The 22986-nt window shown below is 45.7% G+C and overlaps 1 protein-coding gene and 1 long non-coding RNA gene across 7 annotated transcripts in view; one reads left to right on the top strand and one right to left on the bottom strand.

Annotated features, from left to right (window-relative positions):
• The window catches only part of ASAP2 (ArfGAP with SH3 domain, ankyrin repeat and PH domain 2), a 199285-nt gene extending 195827 nt beyond the window's left edge, over positions 1-3458 (bottom strand). For 3 of the 5 annotated variants that reach the window (XM_021924555.2, XM_021924557.2, XM_021924561.2), the window contains exon 1: positions 3009-3343. In XM_021924555.2, the coding sequence (XP_021780247.2) occupies positions 3009-3134 (126 nt within the window). In that variant the 5' untranslated portion in view covers positions 3135-3343. Of the gene's footprint in view, positions 1-3008 lie in introns of all 5 variants that reach the window. The other 2 variants (XM_021924556.2, XM_021924559.2) reach the window with 1 other exon arrangement.
• Positions 3459-3748: 290 nt separating this feature from the next.
• Positions 3749-4798, top strand: LOC116270242. Of its 2 annotated transcripts, none has more exons than XR_004178178.1 (2): positions 3749-4007; positions 4375-4798. It is a non-coding gene; the product is annotated as an uncharacterized LOC116270242 (long non-coding RNA). The 2 variants fall into 2 exon arrangements; XR_004178179.1 differs by having other exon boundaries at positions 3749-4097.
• The last annotated feature ends 18188 nt before the right edge of the window (positions 4799-22986 follow it).

The raw sequence follows: 22986 nt of genomic DNA, 5'->3' as shown, positions 1-22986 counted from the left end.
GAGTCTGAACTTGAACCCACGTCAATCTGACAAAGGAGTAATTTAGAGAATTCAGCATTATGAAAAGTAACAGGAAGCAGCATGGTTTCTGAAAGCAGCAGGAGCCAAGTTCAAAGTCCACCTCAGAGCCCTATAAACTTTAGCAAATTACTTAACCTCTCTGAGCCTCAATTTCCTCACCTATAAAGCAGAGATAAGGACTGAATACAATACCTGTGAGTTTCATAGTACAGGATAGGGACCCACAGTTACTATAATAATATGCCAGCAACAAGTATGCAAATCAAAACAGTACATTTTAACTGTAAAATGATTTTTTGGCAGATATAACCTACATTAGAAATAACAGATTCAAAAAGGTTTATCAGTTTAAAATTAGTTTGCTGGCCGGGCGTGGTGGTTCATGCCTGTAATCCCAGCACTTTGGGAGGCCAAGGCAGGTGGATCACCTGAGGTCAAGAGTTTGACACCAGCCTGACCAACATGGTGAAACCCCGTCTCTACTAAATACAAATAATTAGCTGGGCATGGTGGCACATGCCTGTAATCCCAGCTACTTGGGAGGCTGAGGCAGGAGAATCGCTTGAACCTGGGAGGCAGAGAGTGCAGTGAGCCAAGACTGAACCACTGCACTCCAGCCTGGGCAACAAGAGCGAAACTACGTCTCAAAAAATAAATAAATAAATAAATACAAAATTAGTTTGCTAGTTCCATGATTCATTTGTTTAAAAATAAGACCAAGAGCTTGCAAATTTTATTTTATTTGTTAAATGAGTAACTTTATGTCATGATACCCTCTCACGTTTCGTCTCAGTATGAGAAGATTTTTGTTTAAAACCAAAATACTGTACGCATCATTTGTTATTAAACCATATACAGAACAAGTTTTGGTAATAGAAAGGAACATTAGACACCCTGGGAAAGAGCATTATTTAAAAATCCACATTGATTTACCTCAGAAAGTGAATAACTTTCAAATTTAGTTATAAAACCAAGCTCACACGTACCATCATCATAGCACGTATGTAGATTTGCTTAAAGTGAAATAAACCTGAAATGATTTTAATTTTTCCATTTTCAGACTTGAACCAAATCTTGGGCTTAGACGGCAACATGAAGCAAGCTTGCAATTTAATGAAATGACCAAATCCAGTCTCTTTGTAATCTGCTCAGTAACTGAGCTCTAGGGTAATCTCCTGCACAGCATACAAAAAGAGCTTTGGAATTACACACTGTAAACTAAAATTAATCAGAGAAAGTGTATGCCAATTTTAATAGCAATTCCTATTTGCTTGGCTTTCCAACATCTGCCAATGCTAATAATATTTAACTGACAAACTGCAGTGGGGAAAAGCAACAGAACTTTAAACATAATCAAGCTTTCTAAAGAAAGACATCATGCACAATGCTTCCTTCCCTTAAGAAATATTCAGCTACCTTTTTGGTTGCAATCATTCCATAAACATTATTAATGGTGTATTCTCAAAACACTGTGCTTTTTAACTGGCACTTAGGAAAAAAATTCATTCACCCATCCCCATCTGCCTCATTTGAAGGCATCATTTTTAAGCCTTGCTGCTAAAAGTAGAATTAAGTGATCTGGGGAATCACCGAACTCATAGGAAAGGTTTACATGCAGCTCTCTTCCGCCAAATTAAATGGAGAGAAGCAAGGCTACCCAAGCTATACTAACAGCATTCAGAATGCTGAATCTGTTGATTCCCCTATATTGACTGTTTACAGCTACAAAGAAAAAATTTTTCCATTAAGGGAAAACATTCTGGATTTTTTTTTCAATTCTTAACAGCAGATGCTTTGTTCAAATGGGCAAAAAAAAAAAGAAAAAAGAAAAATAATAATGCCATTGCTTCCTTTAAAGCTCTTTGGTGACCTCCCCTCAAGCCTGCTAGCCCAGGCGTTTTCTGCTGAAATACCTGCAAAACCCAATTTTAAAACTGTAACCTGACATTCTGGCCAAGAGACATTTAATCATGGATTCACTATCGCCACATGTGTGGCTTATAAACCTGTTCTGAGTCGAGCAGAGTGCTAAGCACTTCACATAGTCTCTGATCCTGGAAAGGATGCATTACTAATCCCGTTTGGTGGGTAAGGAAAAGGAGGACTGAAGGTGAGGATGTGCCTCAAACCACAGCCAACAGTGGCCCCTGGACTCACAGCCTGCCCATTTCCCCACGGCTTTAATTTTCAACCAAGCTTCTTCGTTCCTACGTGTTCCTCTCTCCCCAGGACCTGGAGAGCGTGCTAGTTAGCAGCTAGGCGTGATGACTTTGCACCTTGAAAGCACTTTACTAAAACCAGGCCTTTTCCAGGTTGAGGGGAAGGGTGGCACCCCGGATTCAAGCAGGTGAGACCCAGGTAACCGGGGAGAGGCTCCTGGAGGCCTCTTGGACCCAGAAGCGCCGACTCTCACACACCTTGCCCGCAGTTCCTTCTCCGGGCACGGGTGGAGCGCAGCCAGGCCGCCCTGGCAGAGGCGGACATGCCTTCCCAGGCAGCCCGGGATGCCCCGGACCCGCGGGCCCGAGGGTGGGGGCCCTGCAGGGCTCGGGGACTGCGGCGGGGAGCTCGGAGAGCGGAGCTGCCCCCGCCGCGCCACTTCAAGAACAAGTTGGTAAGGTCCGCGCCGGGGACCAAGGACCCCGGGCGGCGGCGGGCGGCGGTGGGCACCGGGATCCCCACAGCTTGCCGCAGACCCCGACTCTGGCCAAAGTTGGCCGCGCTGCGGGGAAAGGACCAGGCCGGGGAACCCCGCGAGGGCCACGAGGCCGAGAGAGGGGAGGTCTTACAGAGGCCCAAGGTGGCCATCACCCATCTCCTCCGAGCCACCTAAGCGGGAACAAAGGGCTTCTGTCTCGGGCAGGGTTGGCCCGGCCGCGTCCGGCTTTGGAGCAAAGAAAGTTTTCCCGGGATGTGGATGCGGGAGCGGCGGGCGGGGCTCGGGCGCGGGATACCTGCGGCCGGAGCCGCCGCACAGGCCGCCTCACCTCCTCGATGGCCGCCACGGTGTTCCGGCACTGCGCCGTGCGGGTGGTGAAGCTGGAGGCCGTGGGCGCCTTGTAGTCCTCATGGGTCTCGGCCACGAATTCCGACACGGAGATCTGGTCCGGCATCGCCTCGGCGCGAGGGCGCTGGCGCACGGCCGCGAGGCGCCGCCGCCTCAACGCCGCGGGCTCCGACCGCCGCTCGGTTGCCGCCGCCGCCGCCCGCCGCTCAGCCCGCGGACAAGGGAAACCAGGCGCGGGAACCGCGCAGGGCAACGGAGCAGAGGCGGCTTGCCGCAGCCCGCATCGGCCAGTCGCCTGCCTGCGCGCCGAGGGCTCCGCGTCCGCCGCCGCCGCGTCCTCTCAGAGCGAGCCCCGAGGCGGGCGCGCACAGCCGGCGGGAACTACCCGCCACCCAGCCGCGGGCCCCGACGCCTCCCGCGGAGAGGGGCGGGTCCGGACCGGGGGCGGCGGCCGGCCGGGCGTGGGGCGGGGCGGCGGGAGGACCGGGCCGCCAATCGGCGCGCTCGCCGCTGCCGCGCCGCCGGGAAGCGGAGCCCGCAAGAAGGAAGGCGGCGCGCGCCCCGGCCCGCCGAGCCGTTCCTGGCCGCCGCGCGCCGCATTGTCTGGGCGTTCGGGGCCCCGCGCGCCGCACCCATACCCCGCCCCCGGCCGGCGAGGGTGCGTGTGGAGGCCCCGACTCCGACCCGCGGCCGCCGAGGGTGCGTGTGGAGGTGCGCCCGGCCGGAGTCCGGCCCTGTGCGCGCCAACCGCCCCCCGCCCATGGCGCGGAGCACCTCTGGGCTCCCCACTTGAACGGCGGGCCGCGCCGGCCCATGAGGAAAGCGGGGTGCGGAGCTCGCCCCCTGCCGGAGGATGCGCTCCGCCCGCGGGCACCCTGTGGGGACCACAGCCGGACGCCAGAAGTGACCAAACCGTGAATGTGCGCGTTGCGTGCAGTCATTGCATCCTCGCAGCCCTAGGAGTCAGATGAAGAGATGGGTGCTTATTTTATATAGGGGACACAGTGTGCCCAAGAGCACAAGATAAACGGCCGGGTGGGGATTTAAACCCATGTCCCCTGACTCTAGTGTGAGTGCTTTAGAACGGTGAGGGACCCCTACTAAAAGTCCCAGTCGCGTTTCCTAAGCTGCCCAATGATAGGTGTTCTCGGTTATAGTTTTAGGGTACTAGGCCAGGACCCACCTGGGAAGGCTACTGAACGCCCTGTAGTGGTATTCTTGCAGACAGGGGAGGGAACCGAGGGGGTGCAGGAGGAGGAGGAGGGGGAGAACGTGCAACAGCAGCCAGCCAACCTCAAAAAACCGGCCACTAAAGGGTTCGAACTGGTACCGATTTTCATTTGCAGCTCTTAAGGAAATTCTCGGTTATATTGAAAAATCCAGAAGCTCTGAAGATACCAGTCAAATAAAATCACACCCTATAACTCTACACCAGACTTGTGGCATGGTTTCTGTAGCTGCCAGCAGTAAAACCAAGAGAAACTTTACAAAAACCTTTTGTGCATCTGAAAAGGAGGAAGTGTGAGAGACATTGGAAATTCAATATGTCAGACAAAGCCGTCTCCTGACACTGCAGGACAGTGGACCAAACAGTCTTTTTAAAGCTCCCATGTAAGAAGTTGCTATATGAGGTGGCAGCTTGGGCCAGACATTATGTATGGCCTTTGGTATTTTAGTAGTACTGCATGTAAAATTTAACTTTCTAAAATCGCTGTATTCGTGGATAGCTTTTATCATTGCACTAGACAACAAGTTACAATTTAAAAACTGTGTCTGTTTCTTCTTCTGATATTATTTCATCCTTTTGGTATCTGAAGTTTTCCTCTATTTGAAGCCTTCTACAATTCATGTTTTGTGTTTATTATTTATATTAATACATCTTCTGCAACACCAGGCAGATTCTGTTCCCTCCTAGCTAGTTTCCCAGTCACAGTTTTTGACATCAGGGAATATCCTGAATAACTTTTCAAGTCTTGATTTGTAGAGGGCTGGTCTCCATGAGGCTGTGAGGGATCTAAGAAAGAAAGTCGGGTTTTTCCTTGATGTCTAGTACAGCATTAACCAGACTAATCAATACTTCTACAAGGACAAAGTTAAGCTTGGTATTCTGTGTTCTCTCTTTATGTACAACTCCGGTTCTTGTTTCTTTTAGTTTAATTTTGCAGGTGCAGGAACCTTTAGTAGCCTCAAAAAAATAAAATTGCAAAGCTGTGTTGCATTAAAAGGCTGGTGGAAAACAAGTAGTTACCAAGTTCATTGGTGGCCTAAAGAGGATACCAAATTGATAGAATGCTAGAATCATTTATTCCTCCATCATCCCTTAGAAATCTAACTTGCCTATTGCATAAGCCTAGAATTAAAGCAAGACCAGAGCAAAACATTGCTAATGCCTTTCTGAGATTAATATAAGAATGAGTAGCTTCCAGTAAATAACAAAATTAAAGTTCAACATGGAGTAAGGAAACACTACACATACTCATTTTTTTTAATGCATCAGGGGAAGAAGAGTATGCTGATAATGTCATTACAGGCCTATACTCCCTTATCCAGAATTATTAAATCTAAAAAGCCCTGAAAATGTAGCTTTACAAATAGTTCTTAATAGTAAAATTCAGCTGAAATGAACTGACATGAGGCTATGTGTGGTCTTGTTTAACCTACTTCATGTGAATATGTATGTTTTGCTGCAAAATATAAACATGGTTGATTATGAAGTATTGCCCCAGACCTTACTGGGGGTAATTAGGAATATATGTTATATGCAATGTGTTACCTTTCTAAAATCCGAAAATTTGAGAATCCACACATATCTGGCCTTTGGGGTTTCTGTAGGAGATTGTAGGCCTGTATTATTAAAAAAAAAAAAAAAAAAAGGAGAAGGAGGAAGAAGGAGATGGAAAGAAGAAGAGGAAAAGGAGAGAATGAAAATGTGATGTTAAAGACATCATTTCCAGAGAAGAGGCTCTCCTCTCAAAAATGAAATTTTTAGCAACCCAGTGTGATTGACCAACAGCCCCTTTTCCAAAGGAATGTTCTGCCTCTACTAGTTCACAAGAACCTGGGATTTATCACTCTCGGATCAAGGTGTAAAATATGTTCTTGACTCTGAAATTTGCTTGAGAGTTGGCTGGTTTACACAAGACTTGTCCAGTTCACTTGCTATTAACTTGTAAATGATTACTCTTGGAATGGGCAAATGTGTGCTTTGAAAGAACTATAGTAAGAAATAGAAACAACAACCTAAAAACCCTAGTAATGTAAACATGTAAGTATAACTGAAAGTTTCTTTTCGTAACTTAGTAATACTCTCCCCGAAATCATGGTGCTGAAGGGATCCATGTATCCCCAAAGTGAGAGAAAATTGAATACATTTACCACAGTTATCTCACTTTAGCACCCAGAAACTATTTTACAAATGAATACTTGGGTTTTGGTAATAAATTGCTTCTCTGTGGTAAGTAAGCTAGCCTCCCTAAAGAGTGTAGCTTTGACTAGCTAATTTCTAAGGTGCCTCCCTGCCCTGGTGTTCATGCTGCCATTTTCTGTATTTTATGTTAGTTTAGACACAAGAGAGAAAAATGCCACAAAGCATTGCTAAACATTAGTACTAAGACTCTAATTATTGTCCTAGACTTTTGAGAATGAGGCATGTTTTAGATGCCATTGGGAGCTAAATTTTTGAGAATGTGATCATTTTGTTAAGATGGTAGATTTAGATAACAAGCAGATTTATTCATTGCTAACTTTACAGATACTTGAGGCCTGTTCATTTTTTTATTTTAATAAAGCAGTTTCAATAGATGACACACTCATTGCTGAACTGGAAAGACAGTATTAGGTAAATTAAATATTATCAGTCATATACCAGAGTCACTTGTGCTGGCACCAGAGACCTGATTCTTCAGTTTGCAGGAATTTTGCAAGTTGTTGGTTGTATCTCTTCTGTATGGTGGAAGTATTATATCATGGTGTGCTAGTGAACATCTCTTCCCAACTCCATATTCTGGTAGTTTGAAATTGTCCATGGTGGAGTGTTTACACCAGGGAAATTGGCAAATGATAAAACTCAAAGGCTGATTTATTGTTTTGTTGATTGTCTAACTTAATAAACTTAATGCAGTTATAGAGAAAATGTCATGCAGATTAGACTTAAAGTGGGTGTCGGGTCTATAGCCATCACATTGTAAATAATGAATAATGAAATTTTTGAGGAAATACCCTTCTAATATTTGCAAACTAGTACATGATTCAGTAAAAAGGTCACTCATGTCATTGACAGATGAATAAAGTTATTGCATGCATCTTCACTGTTTCAGTTTTGTCTTATTGACGTAAACAAAAAAGTCAACTAATATTCAGGTTGAAACTACACTCATTTGTCAATGACATGAGCAACTTCTTTGCTGAGCTGGACAATAATCAAGCATTTATTTGTAGTCTTGTTTTGTCAAATTGTGGTTGAATTGCAGACACAGATTGGCTATGGATGAAAGCATTCTGTGAGAATCAATTAGCTATATGGAATTTACAGTAAAGAGTAGTGTGTAATTTGTAATTACTCATAAATTGTGTGCTACACATCTTTTCAATCAGTAAAAGTTAAAATAAACGTATTTACTTACGTTCACACATACACCTTTTCAGAGAGTAGATTGGTAAACATTGACCAGCCCACTTCTGAGTATAATTGTATCATCCTTGTCCAGAGCCAGGGCATTGAAACTCCCAGCTCTGAGTCACTCTTATGGAATTAAAACACATACAGGATAAAATCTCAGTAAATTGGACTATGTGAGCAAAGGAACTTGTGTTAATAAAAAGTATTTGTCTTTGAGTTATTAAGAAAATGCCATGTGTTGTTTTCAAGTACTCGGAACAACACAACCCAGTACTGACAGAGGGTGTGGTTTGTTTTAATGAAAGAGCAAAAAAGAGTTTAATAAGCACTCTGTATGTAAATAAGTTTCGCTAAAGCTTTTTAAGTGTGTTTGCAATAATTTATCTTCTTGAGTCAAATCAGTCTCTTCTGCCTCCATGGAGACCCATTGCTAATTTTGTAGGGCTCCCTCTTAGGTGGTACAGAAGTCCACTTGTGTCTTATCTGAACATGTTCTCCCTGGGCTAAAGAATGTCCAGTGGTTTCCGCTTGGCCCCCAGATAAGGTTTAAGCTCCTTCGTCACAGTTTGTTCCAGCCTTTTCCCCAACTTCCTTGACTCTGGCCCTCCCCACACCGTGTTTTGACCCAGAGATCTGCAAACTGGCCCAGGGGCCAAATACAGCTCACAACCTGTTTTTATAGTGTTTGTGAGCTGAGAATTGTTTTGACGCTGTTTAATGGTTGAAGAAAATGAAAAGAAGAATAATATTTCATGACGTGTGAAAATTATATGGAACTCAAATTTGAGTGATTATAAAGTTTTATCGGCAGCACCACACCATTCTTTTACCTCTTACCCACGGCGGCGGCGTTGAGTAGTTTCGACAGACATCAAATGGCCCCCACACCTAAAATATTTACAGTACTGTCTGGCTCTTCATAGAAGAAGTTTGCCAGCCCCACTTTCACCACACCAAGCTTGCCACGTTTCCCAGCTCGCAGTGCCCTTGCGTGCCATTAAGCTGAATGCAGTCTGCCTGCCCTTCATCTGTTTCCCATAGGGCAAGTTAACTCACCATTCACTGAACACATTATGGATTTCCTCCGTGACCCCTCATGGGGACTCCTCTGCCTGGAGCACTCTTCCTCTTGTCCATCCAGCAAACTTCTGGTCCTCTTTCAGGGTCGAACCCAAATCTCCCCTCCAGACATCATTTTTGAAGTCTCTGGATAGAACCATCTGAGTTCCCGCTGCTTCCACAGTGCTTTACACATAGCCTAGTGCTGTTGTGAGGGGATGGAGTGAGGAGCACGCTGTGAAGTGCCACCCCTGCCCTTCCTCCCTGCCCGTGCACATCAGCGTCCTCTCTATTCTCATTGGCATGTGAAGTAATTGTTGTGGCCAAGGAATGGTTCAGACGAGATGGGAGCACTCATTTCATTGAACTGGTAAGTCTCAACTTCACTCTGGAAACACAACGCTTCTCTTGCCCCAAAGCACTGGATGCTTGCGTTATACAGATGTTCACATTAGATCATGACTACAACATCTGTTTTCTCAGCTCACTGCAGTCACTAGGCTTCTGGGAGAGGGGGAGGTGTTTTATTTATCTTTGTATCTCTAGCTCCAAAACAGAGCAGGCAGGCACACAATAGGTGCTCCGTAAATGTTCATAGAATTGAACTGCATGGAGGTGCTAATCCTTCAGCATACCAAATGAGAGAAGACGTGTCAATTCAGTGTAAGGAAAAGCCATTGGTTTGAGATGTGTGAAGGCACAGTGGTTTCCTTTCCCCGCATGACGGGGGTCTTCTCCCCACTCAAGTATTCTGGTAAAAATATGTTTACAGACAGAATGTGAGCAGTGGTTGGGAGGGCAGTGGTGATTGGATTGGGTCCCTTGCCCTATTACAGACTGAAATGTCTTTTTCCCTCTACGTCAGGAGCCTCAGTTCGGTTCCAGTTTCAGTATGGTGGTGGCGTGACACCATCACATATGAGCTGAGGACTTCTGTCCCCTCAACCCTTGCTACTCAAAGTGTGGTGCCCAGATCAGCTGCACTGGCATCACCTGGGAGCCTGGTAGAAATGCAGAACCTTGGGCCTGCTGAATCAGAGCCTGCTCTTCAGCGAGATCCTCAGGCAATGTGTTTGCACTTTACAATTCGAGAAGCATTATTCTAGCATAGTGGATACAGCATAAGCGAGGATTGATACTCCCACTTGTCAGAAGCCAGTATTCCAAGTTAGGTAAACCATACTGATGGGACTCAATAAAACCTGAAGGGTTAAGGTTTTTTCCAGTCCTAAGATTTAGGAAAGTTCCTTTCTGAAGTGCCATGCTGTAATATACTCTGTCTAGCTGCTGCTGTATACTGCGTTTCTTATTAATTTCACTAATATTTACTAAATACCTAGTATATGCCAAGCACTGTCCTCAAAACTAGGATGTAGTAATAAACAAGCCAGAGAAGGTGATGGGTGCTTTAGAAGTTAGATCTAGCAGGAGAAGGCAGATAGTAAGTAAATACACAACTAATCACGTAAGTCCTATCGAAGGACATGAAGCAGAGGGATGGAATAAAGAATATTCTGGTAGGGTAAAGTGGCTATATCCGAGAGGACAATCAAGAAAGGCTTCTGGGAGGAAGTGACATTTGAACTGAGTCCAGAATGAGGAGGAGCAGCTGAGTGCGAATCAGAGAGGAGAGTGTTACAAAGGAACAGCAAATGCAAAGTCTCTGAAGCTGGAGTTAAGTAGACCTTGTGAGAAGGTCAGGGCAGCTGGAGCTCTGGGAGCAAGGCAGCAATAGCTGTGACCGGGAGCTGATGCTGAAGAGGTGGACAGGACCCCGGGGGTGCAGAACCTCAAAATCTTCTTGGGCTTGTTGTTTGTTTTGTTTGTTTGTTTATTTGTTTTTAGAGACAGGATCTCGCTCTATCTCCCAGGCTGGAGTGCAGTGGCGCGATCATGGCTCACTGCCGCCTCGACCTCCTTCTCGATCTCCTCCTTGGATGTGTTTTTTACAAGCAGAGCGCCGGCATGATTTGTTTCACACTTTATAAAAGGTCATGTTGGCTGCGCCTGGAGAAATGATTATAGAGGGGCAAGTGTAAAGGCAAAGCAGTAAAATAAAATACTAATTCACAATAGATAAACTGGACTTCAAAAATAAAACTTTTGTCCTGCAAAAGACACATCAAGGAAGTAGGAAAAAAAAAAACCTCACGGATTTTAAGGAAATGTTTTTTGGGTTTTCTTTGTTTTTTTGTTTTGGGGTTTTGTTTGTTTGTTTGTTTGTCCGTTTGTTTGTTTTGAGACAGGGTCTCGCCCTGTTGCCCAGGCTGGAGTGCAGTGGTGCAATCATGGCTAACTGTAGCCTTGACCTCCCTGGGCTCAGGTGATCCTCCTACCTCAGCCTCCCAAGTAGCTGGGACTACAGGCATATGCCACCATGCCTGGCTAATTTGTTTTTTATTTTTTAGAGAGACAGGAGTTCTACTATGTTTTCCAGGCTGGTCTCAAACTCCTGGGCTCAAGGGATCCTCCTGCCTCGACTTCCCAAAGTACTGGGATTACAGGCATGAGCCACTGTGCCGGGCCATAATGAAATATTTGTAAATAAGATATCTGATAAGGGACTTGTGTCTAGAATATTTAAAGAACTCTTACAACTCAATAATAAAAGACTACTCAATTTTAAAATGGACAAAGAATTCAAATAGACATTTCTCCAAAGACGATACACAAATCACTAGGCACGTGAAAAGACGCCCAACATCATTAGGCATGATGTTGGGCATCCCAACGTCATCAGGGAGAGGCAAATCCAAACCACAATGTGCTACCATGTCACACCCACTAGGATGGTGATATAGTTTGGCTGTGTCTCCCCCCAAATTTCATCTTGAATTGTAGTTCCCATAATTCTCATGTGTTGTGGGAGGGACCCAGTGGGAGATAATTTAATCATGGGAGAGGTTCCCTCCATACTGTTCTCATGGTAGTGAATAATGATTTTTGGGGTTTTGTTTTTGTTTTTGTTTTTGGGATGGAGTCTCACTCTGTTGCTAGTTTGGAGTGCAGTGGCCTGATTTCTGCTGACTGCAACCTCTGACTCCCTGGTTCAAGTGATTCTCCTACCTCAGCCTCCCGAGGAGCTGGGATTACAGGCACCCACCACCATGCCCAGCTAATTTTTCTATTTTTAGTAGAGACGGGGTTTCACCATGTTGGCCAGGATGGTCTTGAACTCCTGACCTGGTGATCGGCCTGCCTCAGCCTCCCAAAGTGCCGGGATTACAGGCATGAGCCACTCCCCCTGTCCGAGATCAGATGGTTTTATATGGGGAGACCCCCTTTGCTTGGCTCTCATTCTCTCTTGCCTGCTACCATGTAAGACGTGCCTTTCGCCTTCTGCCGTGATTGCGAGGTCTCCCCAGCCACATGGAACTGAGTCCATTAAACCTCTTTTTCTTTATAAATTACCCAGTCTCAGGTATGTCTTTATCAGCACTGTGAAAACGGACTAATACAGATGACTAGAATAAAACAGACAATATGGCTGAGCGTGATGACTTACGCCTATAATCCCAGCACTTTGGGAGGCCAAGGCAGGCAAATCACGAGGTCAGGAGATCGAGACCATCCTGGCTAACACAGTGAAACCCTGTCTCTACTAAAAATGCAAAAAAAAAAAAAAAAAATAGCTGGGCATGGTGGCAGGTGCCTGTAGTCCCAGCTACTCAGGAGGCTGAGGCAGGAGAATGGCGTGAACCTGGGAGGTGGAGCTTGCAATGAGCCAAGATCATGCCAAAAAAAAAAAAGAATAAAAAAGAATAAAATAGACAATAACAAGTGTTGGTGAAGATGCAGAGAAACTGGTATCCTCACATGCTGCCAGTGGGAATGCACAATGGTGCAACCACTTTGGAAAACAGTCTGGGACTTGCTCAAACATTTAAACATAGAGTTGTCATATGACTTAGCAATTTCACTGCTAGATATATATCAAGAGAAATGAGAACACATGTTCCCACAAGAACGTGTTCACAAATGTCAACAGCAGCATTATTCATAATAGCCCAACAGTGGAAACAACCCAAATGATCATGAACTGATGAATGGGTGAACAAAATGTGATATAGTTTCCTGGGGACCATAACAAACCACTAGAAACTGGGGGCTTAAACGGCATGCATTTATTGTCTCCGTTCTGGAGGCTGAGAGTGAGAGACCGGGTATAGGCATGGTCAGTTCCTCCAGAGGCTGTGAAGGAGGCTCTGTTCCAGGCCCCTGTCCCAGCTTCTGGTGGTTTCCTGACCATCTTTGTCATTCTTCAGCTTGTAGACTTATCACCCAGAGCCCTGCCTTCATCTGCACTTGGCGTGCTCCCTATGTGCATGTCTGTGTCCAAATGTCCCCTTTTTATAAGGACACCAGTCATGTTGGATGAGGGACTCACTCTGTTCCAGTATGACATCATCTTAACCAATTACATCTGCAACTATTTCCAAATAAAGTCACAGTCTGAGGCATTAAGGGTTAAGATTTCAACATATGAGTTGGGGGGCATAATTCCACCCATAAAATAATGGAATATTTATTATCTGGCTATTAAAAGGAATGAAGTGCTGATACAAGGATGAACTTTGCAAACATTGTATTCAGTGAAAGAAACCAGTCACAAAAGATCACATATGATATGACTCCGTTTGTATGAAGTGTCTGGAAGAAGCAAATCTGTAGAGACAGAAAGTAGATTAGTAGTTGCTTAGGGCAGGGAAGGGGATGAAAGAATAACACGGTAAGAGATAAAGGGTTTTTTGGGTGATGAAAATCTTCTAAAATTGACTGTGGTAATGATTTTACAATTCTGTGAATATGTTAAAAACCCTTAAGTTGTACTCTTCTTTATTTCATTTTATATTATTTTACTCTGAAACCGGGTCTTGGTCTGTCACTAAGGCAGGAATGCAGTGGCACAGTCATGGCTCACTGCAGCCTCTACCCCCATGGGCACAAGGGGTCCTTCCCCCCGAGTCTCCCAAAGTGCTAGACTACAAGGGTGCACCACCACACCTGGACAATTTTTAAAACTTTTTGTAGAGATGGGGTCTCACGGTGTTGCTCAGGCTGGTCTTGAATTCCTGGGCTCAAGAGATCCTCCCACCTCAGCTTCCCAAAGTGCTGAGATTATAGGCATGAGCCACTGTGCCCAGCCAAGTTGTACACTTTAAACGGTGGAATTATGTGGTATATAAGTTAAATATCAATAAAGCTGTTACAAAAGCTCTACAAAATAGTGTTTAAAAAAAAAGTTAAGGACTAAAAAAGTAAAAAACAAATGTGTGGACTCAAGAGTTTGGAGCTCAAGTTCAAATCATGGTCCTGCCACCTTGTCTGACCTTGAGTGAGTTGCTCTGGGAGGCTTCACTTCTTCATTGGAAAGATGGAATGAGGGAAGAAAGGTACCATCACATATCTAGCAGGGTTCATACAGGAATTAGAGATTAAGTAAGATAAGAGTTACTTATTTTAGAATTAGAGATTAAGTAAAAATACCTGACACATAATAGTTGCTCAATAAAATATATTATTAATCATACATTTTATATCCCACTCTTGAAAACAGTGTGATTCACTGGGCGCAGTGGCTCACACCTGTAATCTCAGCACTTTGAGAGGCCGAGGCGGGTGGATAACTTGAGGTCAGGAGTTCGAGACCAACCTGACCAACATGGTGAAACTCCATCTCTGCTTAAAAAAATACAAAATTAGCTGGGCCTGGTGGCACATGCCTATAATCCCAGCTACTTGGGAGGCTGAGGCAGGAGAATTGCTTGAACCCAGAAGGTGGAGGTTGCAGTGAGCCGAGATCGTGCCATTGCACTCCAGCCTGGGCAATAAGAGTGAAATTCCATCTCAAAGGAAAAAAATAAAATAAAAAAAGCAAAACCCAAAAAACAAAACAAAACAACACAACACATAGTGTGATTCTATAACTGATAAATCTTTATTTGGTCATTAAAAAAAAAAAAATCAGCCAGACACGGTGGCTCACGCCTGTAATCCCAGCACTTTGGGAGGCCAAGGCAGGCGGATCAGCTGAGGTCAGGAGTTGGAGACCAGCGTGACCAACATGGAGAAGCCCCGTCTCTACTAAAAATACAAAATTACCAGGGCATAATGGTGCATGTCTGTAACCCCAGCTACTAGGGAGGCTGAAGCAGGAGAATCTCTTGAACCTGGGAGGCAGAGGTTGCAGTGAGCCAAGATTGCGCCATTGCACCCCAGCCTGGGCAACAAGAGTGAAACTCTATCTCAAAAAAAAAAAAAGGTCGAGAAACAGATGCTGGTGAGGCTATGGAGAAATAAGAACACTTTCACACTGTTGGCAGGAATGTAAATTAGCTCAACCATTGTGGAAGACAGTGTGGCAATTCCTCAAAGACCTAGAACCAGAAATATCATTTGACCCAGCAATCCTATTACTGGGTATATACCCAAAGAAATATAAATTATTCTGTTATAAAGATACATGCACGTGTATGTTCATTGCAGCACTATTCACAGCAGCGAAGACACAGAATCACCCCAAATGCCCATGAAAGACTGGATAAAGAAAATGTGGTATATATACACCACGGAATACTATGCAGCCATAAAAAGGAACAAGATCATGTCCTTTGCAGGGACATGGATGGAGCTTAAAGCCATTATTCTTAGCAAACTAACGCAGGAACAGAAAACCAAATACCATGTGTTCTCACTTATTAGTGGGAGCTGAACAATGAGAATACATGGACACTGGGAGGGGAACAGCACACACTTGGGCCTGTCAGGGTGGGGTGGGGGTGGAAGGAGGGAGAGCATCAGGATAAATAGCTAATGCATGTGGGACTTAATACCTAGGTGATGGGTTGATGGGTGCAGCAAACCACCATGACACGCGTTTACCTATGTGACGAAACTGCACATCCTGTATATGTATATCAGAACTTAAAAAAAAAAACTCTTTTAATACCTCTCAGAAAGCAAACTCCCAAAATCGAGCTAAACCATAGAGGAAAAACATATTCCCTGGCATTATTCATGCCACAGGAGGACCCAGCTCTGCTGCTTTTCCACCTCTGACGTCTCTTCCCTCGGCTTTTGTTTGTATTCCTTGAGCTGGTAATTGAAGCTGTCAGGGAAGGCTCATGCCGGTCAGTATTTCGTTGATGAATTCCAGCTGGGACTAAAGAGTGCTGCTGAGTTGGAGAGAGAGAGAGAAGGCCCTTTGGGAATGAGCCCATGCTCTGAGGCAGTGGGATGTGAGTATCCAGTCCATTCAGCAATTAACTCTGTGTCCAGCAAGGTTTTCCTGCCCATCCATTTGAGGTGCTGGCCTGAGTCAGCATGTGCCTGAAGAATGGAGTGAATACAGAAAGCCCCCTGGAGAATACATAGCTGAAATGAGGTTAGGATACACAGAGATTCCTGCCACAGGGCTAAGTATATCCTGGTGCTTTAAGGAGGAAATTAAAAAGAAATATTGTACTGGTTGCAGGTCTCTTAGGAGAGTCCATTTGGACATCTCCATCACAAAGCCTGGAGCCCTACAGTCGAATCACATACAGGAACCCAATTCAACGCTGCCATTCGGAGACCATGGCGTGTGCACATGCCAGACACTGGACTAGACTCTGGGAACACGGGGCTGAGGGTGTCATGGTGTCTGCAGAGGTGCTGGGCCTTTATGCCGCCTCACGGAGAGAGGAACACAATAATAAATGACCTTCAGAGAGGCATTTCTCTATCCCATAGAACAGGGGCCCAACATAAGCCAGAGACAGACGCCCTGAGCCAACTGGATTACCCACCACTTGGTGCCATAGTGATCTGAGTATCCAGGGCTGTTAAAGCCTCCTCCAAATTGCTTTTCTCCCAACTCTCTAGACTGTCTAATTTATTTCATCTGGTCACTGAGTCCCCAAATGGGTCTATCCCCACAGACCTCTCGTGATGACGTAATCTGAGCAGCTACAGCCTGACTTAGAACATATTATTGAGGGATGATCTCCTGAATTTTGAATCCCTCACCTCCCAAGGCTGTTCTGGGAGCTGCTTTCCTTCCCCAGAGCTCTCCTCACTGCTATCCTCATGCTAAGCATGGGTCTCTCCTAGTCCCAGGTCCCTGCAGTTATACAGGCCAGCATCATCTCCTCCCCATTGTAGTGGTTGCCCACCTGTTGGGGGTATGGTGAGAATGACCATGGGCTAGGCCCACCCCCCTCTACCATCATTCCTAGGCTCAAAAGCATTGCTGACACTTGCCCAATCGTAAGGATCTCCGGTACCCTTTGTAAAGTCCAGATTCCAGAAGGCCCTGGCACAGAACTATCTTTAGGGGAGGGGATTGGAAATCTGTATTTTTAATGTGTGCTTGGGAGATTTTAGAGAAAGCAAGTTTACACAGCTTTATCTAACATTTTAGAGGAGAAACTCAAAACCAAGGATTAGGCCAGGCACAGTGGCTCACACCTATAATCCTAGCACTTTGGGAGGTGGGCAAATTGCTTCAGCCCGGGAGTTCAAGACCAGCCTGGGCAACATGGTGAAACCCCATTCCTACAAAAAATACAAAAATTAGCCAGGCATGGTGGTGCACACCTGTGGTCCCAGCTACTTGGGAGGCTGAGAAGTGGGAGGATCCCTTGAGTCCGGGAGGTGGAGGCTATGGTGAGCTGTGACGGCACCACTGACTGCACGCCAGCTTGGGTGACTGCACTCCAGCTTGGGTGACTGCGCTCCAGCTTGGGTGACTACACTCCAGCTTGGGTGACAGAATGAGACCCTGTCTAAAAAAAATAAGGACTTTGCATTTCTTTCCAGGTCTATGAATGTGCGGGGTGAGTCTTAGAGGTGCATGGGTTTGTAAGTGAGCAGGCCCCTTCCTTAGAGCGCTTGCTCTTTCACGTCTCTGGGGAACCACTTGCAGAATCGTGATCAGGGAGCAGAAAGTTCCCAAGGGATCTGAAAGTGCCCAACATTCACTCTGAAAGCGCTTGCCTAACCGCCTCTCAGAGAGTGGTTGGTTGGCCTGTAGGATTTGGAGCTGTGGATGTTTCCTGCCTCTAAGCAGAAGTAATAACCCTTAGTCATATAAGAGACCTAGTCATGGCTCGAAACAGAGACTTCATTTTCTCAGTTCTGTGGAATTCCCAAAGTCTGCAAGGCCATATGTGTGGCTGTCTTTGCAAAGAGTTTGGGAGTTGTTTTCTTTTAACTTGGTTGGAGAGCAGCATTTAGTGAATGCTTCTGGGCAGCCCAGGGGTCAAATATCAGACCCCCGACAAGAGTGGGCCCCCTTGGGATTTGGAGCCATGCACTTTTCCTCCAAAGGTTTCTTTCTCTGTTGGTGTTTTTAAAACAGGGCTACACCCCATTACGTTTGCTCCAGTGTCCCTTCCTTTCTCTCCTGGACTCTCCCAGCCTGGTCGGGGTTCTCAGCCAAAGCTGACCTCACTGGCCGCCTCTGCATTGCATCTTGGTGAGTCCCACTTGCAAATGCCAAGAAGTGAGCTGTGCAGTTTGTTCAGGCCCTGTTCACATTTTCCATATGGCTCTGAGCATAACAGCTCTGTGCCTGGACCTCCGGTCTGCACCTGGGTCCTGTCCTGAACCCTCCAGTGGGCAGAGCCCAGAATGTGGCAAGAAGGTCCCTGGCCAGGCCAGACCTGTGGAAACGGCCGGTTGGGCACACTGGATCAGTCTGAGTATGCTGGAGACAAGGCATGGAAAAGTCATGACCAAGGGATTCCATGGCAGGTTTGCCAGCAAATCAGTGCCCCCTTTGTGCCCCACTCCATAATATGACACAGCAGTCCAGCCTGGGACTGGCAGAAGCAAACAACATGCCTTCCACATGCATCCCCACCACTGTGCATCAGATAGAAAGCAGACGATGTCCGAATAGGGTAGGATTGGGCCCTTGGCTGAGTGGGTCTCAGCCCACCTGACTCGCAAGCTGGACTACCAGGGGTTCTATACTTCCCGAGTCTAAGACTCCCTCAGCAGGGCACAAGACCCCACAGACACTTCAGCTTCTTTGCTCAAAAAGGCTAACCAGAAGAAGTAGAAAACATGGTTTTCTTTGATCAAGACCCCGGTCAGTGCCAACCCAAAGATCATTTGCTGCATGCTTCTATGAATTTAATTTGCTCTTCTTCCTCATCTAGTTATCCAGCCAGAAACCTTGGCACCATCCTAAAGTCCTTCTCCTCCCTCATCCTGCAGTGCAAATCTAGGCAGTCACCGGGTCCTGATGATTCTACTTACACAGTACCCACAGAGTTGCTCCCTACCCTCAATTCTCCCCTCATCCCTCATCAATTCAGGCCCTCACCCCTTTTTTGTGAAAACAGCAGCACAACAAATCTTCTTATCTCCAGCCTAGACAACTCTCCAATCCATCCTGTTTACGTGGGTGCCATAATTATCTTTCCAAAAGTGATTATTCAAAAATGCAAATCTAGTATGGCACTCACTTAAAAATCTTTCAATGGCTCCCCGCAGTCTGTGAATAAAATACCAATTCCTTAGTGTGCTATATAAGGCCCTTTGCAGTCTAGACTGCTTAACGGTTCAGCCTAATTTCTCAACAAATGTTGACTATATCCACAGATACAGTCACACCTAACTCATTCATTCATTCTCAGTTCCTGTTATGCCTCAGATCCTGTGCTAGCTCTGAGAATTTGGGGATGAGCAAGAGAGCCACGGTCTCTGAGCCCCTAGAGCTAGCAATCCAGAGTGAGAGCAGACTCTAACAAGAAGGTACAATTAAGTTCAAATTCAGTGGGTGAACCTGCCAGGGCTATTGCCTCACCTGGGTCCGGGGAGGGCTCTGATCCAGATGAATAAGGGAGCCCTGATGACTATGAGCTGGAAGTCGGTGGTGAGAGACAGTGTGTGCACAGTCAAAGCAGACAGAGAGCTTCACCTAAGCGAGTGACTTCACCTAAGCTAGACTTCACCTAAGCTAGCAGAGAGCCACGGAACCATTTCAGGCAGATTCGTCTTCTCAAAATCTCTCTCTGGCTGCAGTTTGGGGAATAGGTCGAACCACGTGTAGCTTCCCAAATTGTGTGCATTCTGTCACAAAACCCTGAGCACAAGCCCTTCCATCTTTCTAGAGGCTCTCTGCCCCTTGTCTGTCTGTGAATTCTTTCCCACCTTCCAACACTCAGCTGGAAATCATTACAATTCCTATACCACCCCTCCCCCTCTGCCTGCGTCCAGCTGGGCACATCAAGACCTACATGATTCCCTGCATTTCATGTCTTCTCTCTCCATGGGAGGAGTCCTATTTCATCCTAGACCCAGAACTCTCGCGAGGGTTCCATTGTCCCCAGATGCTTGTGTTTTTCACACAGTACATTTCAGAGAACAGGCTCCTGAAGGAGAAGAGGACTTGTATGCATCCTTCTGATCTTTTGTGGTGGGAAAACCCTTGGCTTTGTACATAAGTTTGGCAAAGGCCTGATCAGGAAGGAAACCTAAACTTATTCTTTTTTTTGAGACAAGTTCTCACTCTGTCATCCAGGCTGGAGTACAGTGGTACAATCATAGCTCACTGCACCCTTGAACTCCTGGGCTTAAGGGATCCTCCTGCCTCAGCCTCCCGAGTAGCTGGGATTATAGGCACACACCACCACCCCTGGCTAATTTTTTTGTTTTTTGTAGAGATGGGGTTTTGCCACATTGCCCATGCTGGTCTCAAACTCATGCGCTCAAGCCATCCATCCACCTCATCCTCCTAAAGTGCTGGGATTACAGGTGTGAGCACCACACCCAGCCAGGAAGCCTAAACTAACAATGGCTCAGTGAACAGGCTCGTGGTAGGTTACATAGGCTGTGGGGTGCATAGCTCGGGGCACCCTTCCCATTGGAGTCATTGACCAGCTACAGATCAATTAGGCTTTTGTGGGGCCTGGGGTGCAGATGGCAGTGGAGTGTCTGGAGGAAGGGGTGCCTTCTCCCAGTCACACAAATAGCTCAGTATGAGCTGGAAACAGTGAAGATGCTAGGTGAGTTTGATAAACTGAATCGTGTGTGTCTGATAAAGATGTAAGAAACTTGGTTTAGTTTATAATTTGTAAGTAACTTCTAGCAGTTTTCAGTTAGGATTAACTGACTTAAGGAAGAGTGGGCTTATTTTTTTGGGAAAGGGTCTTAGCATTGGCCAGACAGAGGTGTTTACTTCATGTCATCTATGCCACACTGGAGGCTGATGATCTGGTCCCTTGTGAGCAGTGAATGCATTTGCTGAGGTTACAAGCAGTTTTTATTCCTGTGTACAAATTGGTGAAAACTGAGATTCATTTCATTCATTCATGCAATCCTTCATTCATTCACTCAACATATTTAGGGAGCATCTTTTTTGTGCCTGGAAATGTGCTATTTGTTTTATACATATCGTATGCCTAGGAAGCCCTTATTATGCATGTATTTATTATAATTCCTATTGCACAGCTTAATAAACTAAATTGAAAAGTACATTAGCCACTTAGATAGGATTTGGAAATGCAGAAAGAGGATGAGATCTCCTCTCTCCACAACCCTGCGATGGAGGTTCTAAAAGCTGCTCTTGAACTTTAAGCCCTAGAAGGATGCAAACATCAGGAGGTGGTAAAAAGGAAGAGAAGAGCAACCAGATTTAATTATGCTTAGATCTCTCTTGGCACAGACCATACAAAAGCCATGGCCCCTGCCCCAGTGGGCAGCAATTTAAGAGGCAAACAAGTGGCCCCACGCTATCCAAGCATACACAAGGTAGGAGGGCATGAAATTAGCACAGCAACATCCAGGATCAAAAGCAATGTTTGATTTTATCTTCATAGGCAATAAAATGTGAAGCACATTCTTTGGCAGCAATCAGAAAGGCAGACTGCTGGCTTTTTGTAATTCTTTGAAGGTTTATAGCGTGTCAGTTATCATAGCACTTCTGACAATGGAGACTTCATACCTTGAGGATGGGCAGGTGAGTGTGCAAAATGAAATGTGGTTAGAATATTAAGGCTTGTGACACAGTACTTGGTCCTCAAGCTGTTCTGACTCTTCCAAGGTACATTCAGTTCGAAAATGCGTCTCTGGTTTCTATTCCCGGTCACTCGGGAAATGACTCCTTGTCTGTAGATATTTGTTTTGCGTGAAACCAGTTATGATCGTGTTTCTCATGTGTAGATGTCATTGTTATTAGGCAGTTTTAGTTCAGTCCAGTACATTTATGTCTATGCAGTTAGTTTCTTGTAATTCAAGTTATTATTATTTTTCTGAGATAGGGTCTCACACTGTTGCTTAGGATGGAGTACAGTGGTGTGATCATGGCTCACTGCAGCCTTGACCTCCCTGGGCTCAGGTGATCCTCCCATCTCAGCCTCCCGCATAGCTGAGACTACAGATGCGCACCTCCACACCCAGATAATTTTTGTATTTTTGCCTAGGCTGGTCTCAAACTCCTGGGCTCAAGCAATCCTCCCAGTTCAGCCTCTCAAAGTACTGGGATTATAGGCAAGGGCCACCACATCTGGCCTGTAATTCAAATTTATCACACTTTCAAAAATACTTCTCACCTAAAATTGCTTTATATGCTATTTTTTTTTTTTTTTTTTTTTTTTTTGAGATGGAGTCTCATTGTTGCCCAGGCTGGAGTGCAGTGGTACAATCTTGGCTTACTGCAACCTCCACCTCCCGGGTTCAAACAATTCTCCTGCCTCAACTTCCTGAGTGACTGGGATTACAGATGACAGCCATCATGCCTGGCTAATATTTGTATTTTTTAGTAGAGACGAGATTTTGCCATGTTGTCCAGGCTGGTCTTGAACTCCTGACCTCAGGTGATCCACCCACGTCAGCTTCCCAAAGTGCTGGGATTACAGGCATGAGCCACTGCGCCCAGCGTGTATTTCATTATTTCATAGCCATCTGTTGAATTTAGTTTGATATATGAATAAACAATCACTGACTATATCCTGATGATTATCCCTTCAAGGTAAATAACCTCTTATGCTTGATAGTTCTTATAAAAAGTGCTAACAGTTTTGCCTGGGTCTGGAGCAGGTGTGGGCTAAGAGAGACCAGATGGTTTAGTGGAAGGTTTTTAAATGCTGAAAAAAGACAGTTGTGGATGCTCCTCTGTCTTCAGGAAGCCGCTTTCTTTTTTAATTTTTTTAGACAGAGTCTCACTCTGTTGCTCAGGCTAGAGTGCAGTGGTGTGATCTCAGCTAACGGACACCTCCACCTCCTGGGTTCAAGCAATTCTTGTGCCTCAGCCTCCTGAGTAGCTGGGACTATAGGCGTGCACCACCATGCC

This window comes from Papio anubis, chromosome 14, assembly GCF_008728515.1.
Source record: "Papio anubis isolate 15944 chromosome 14, Panubis1.0, whole genome shotgun sequence".
NCBI classification, from domain to species: domain Eukaryota; kingdom Metazoa; phylum Chordata; class Mammalia; order Primates; family Cercopithecidae; genus Papio; species Papio anubis.
Note: the sequence above shows the minus strand (reverse complement) of the source record. Positions and strands in the feature narration are given on the sequence as shown.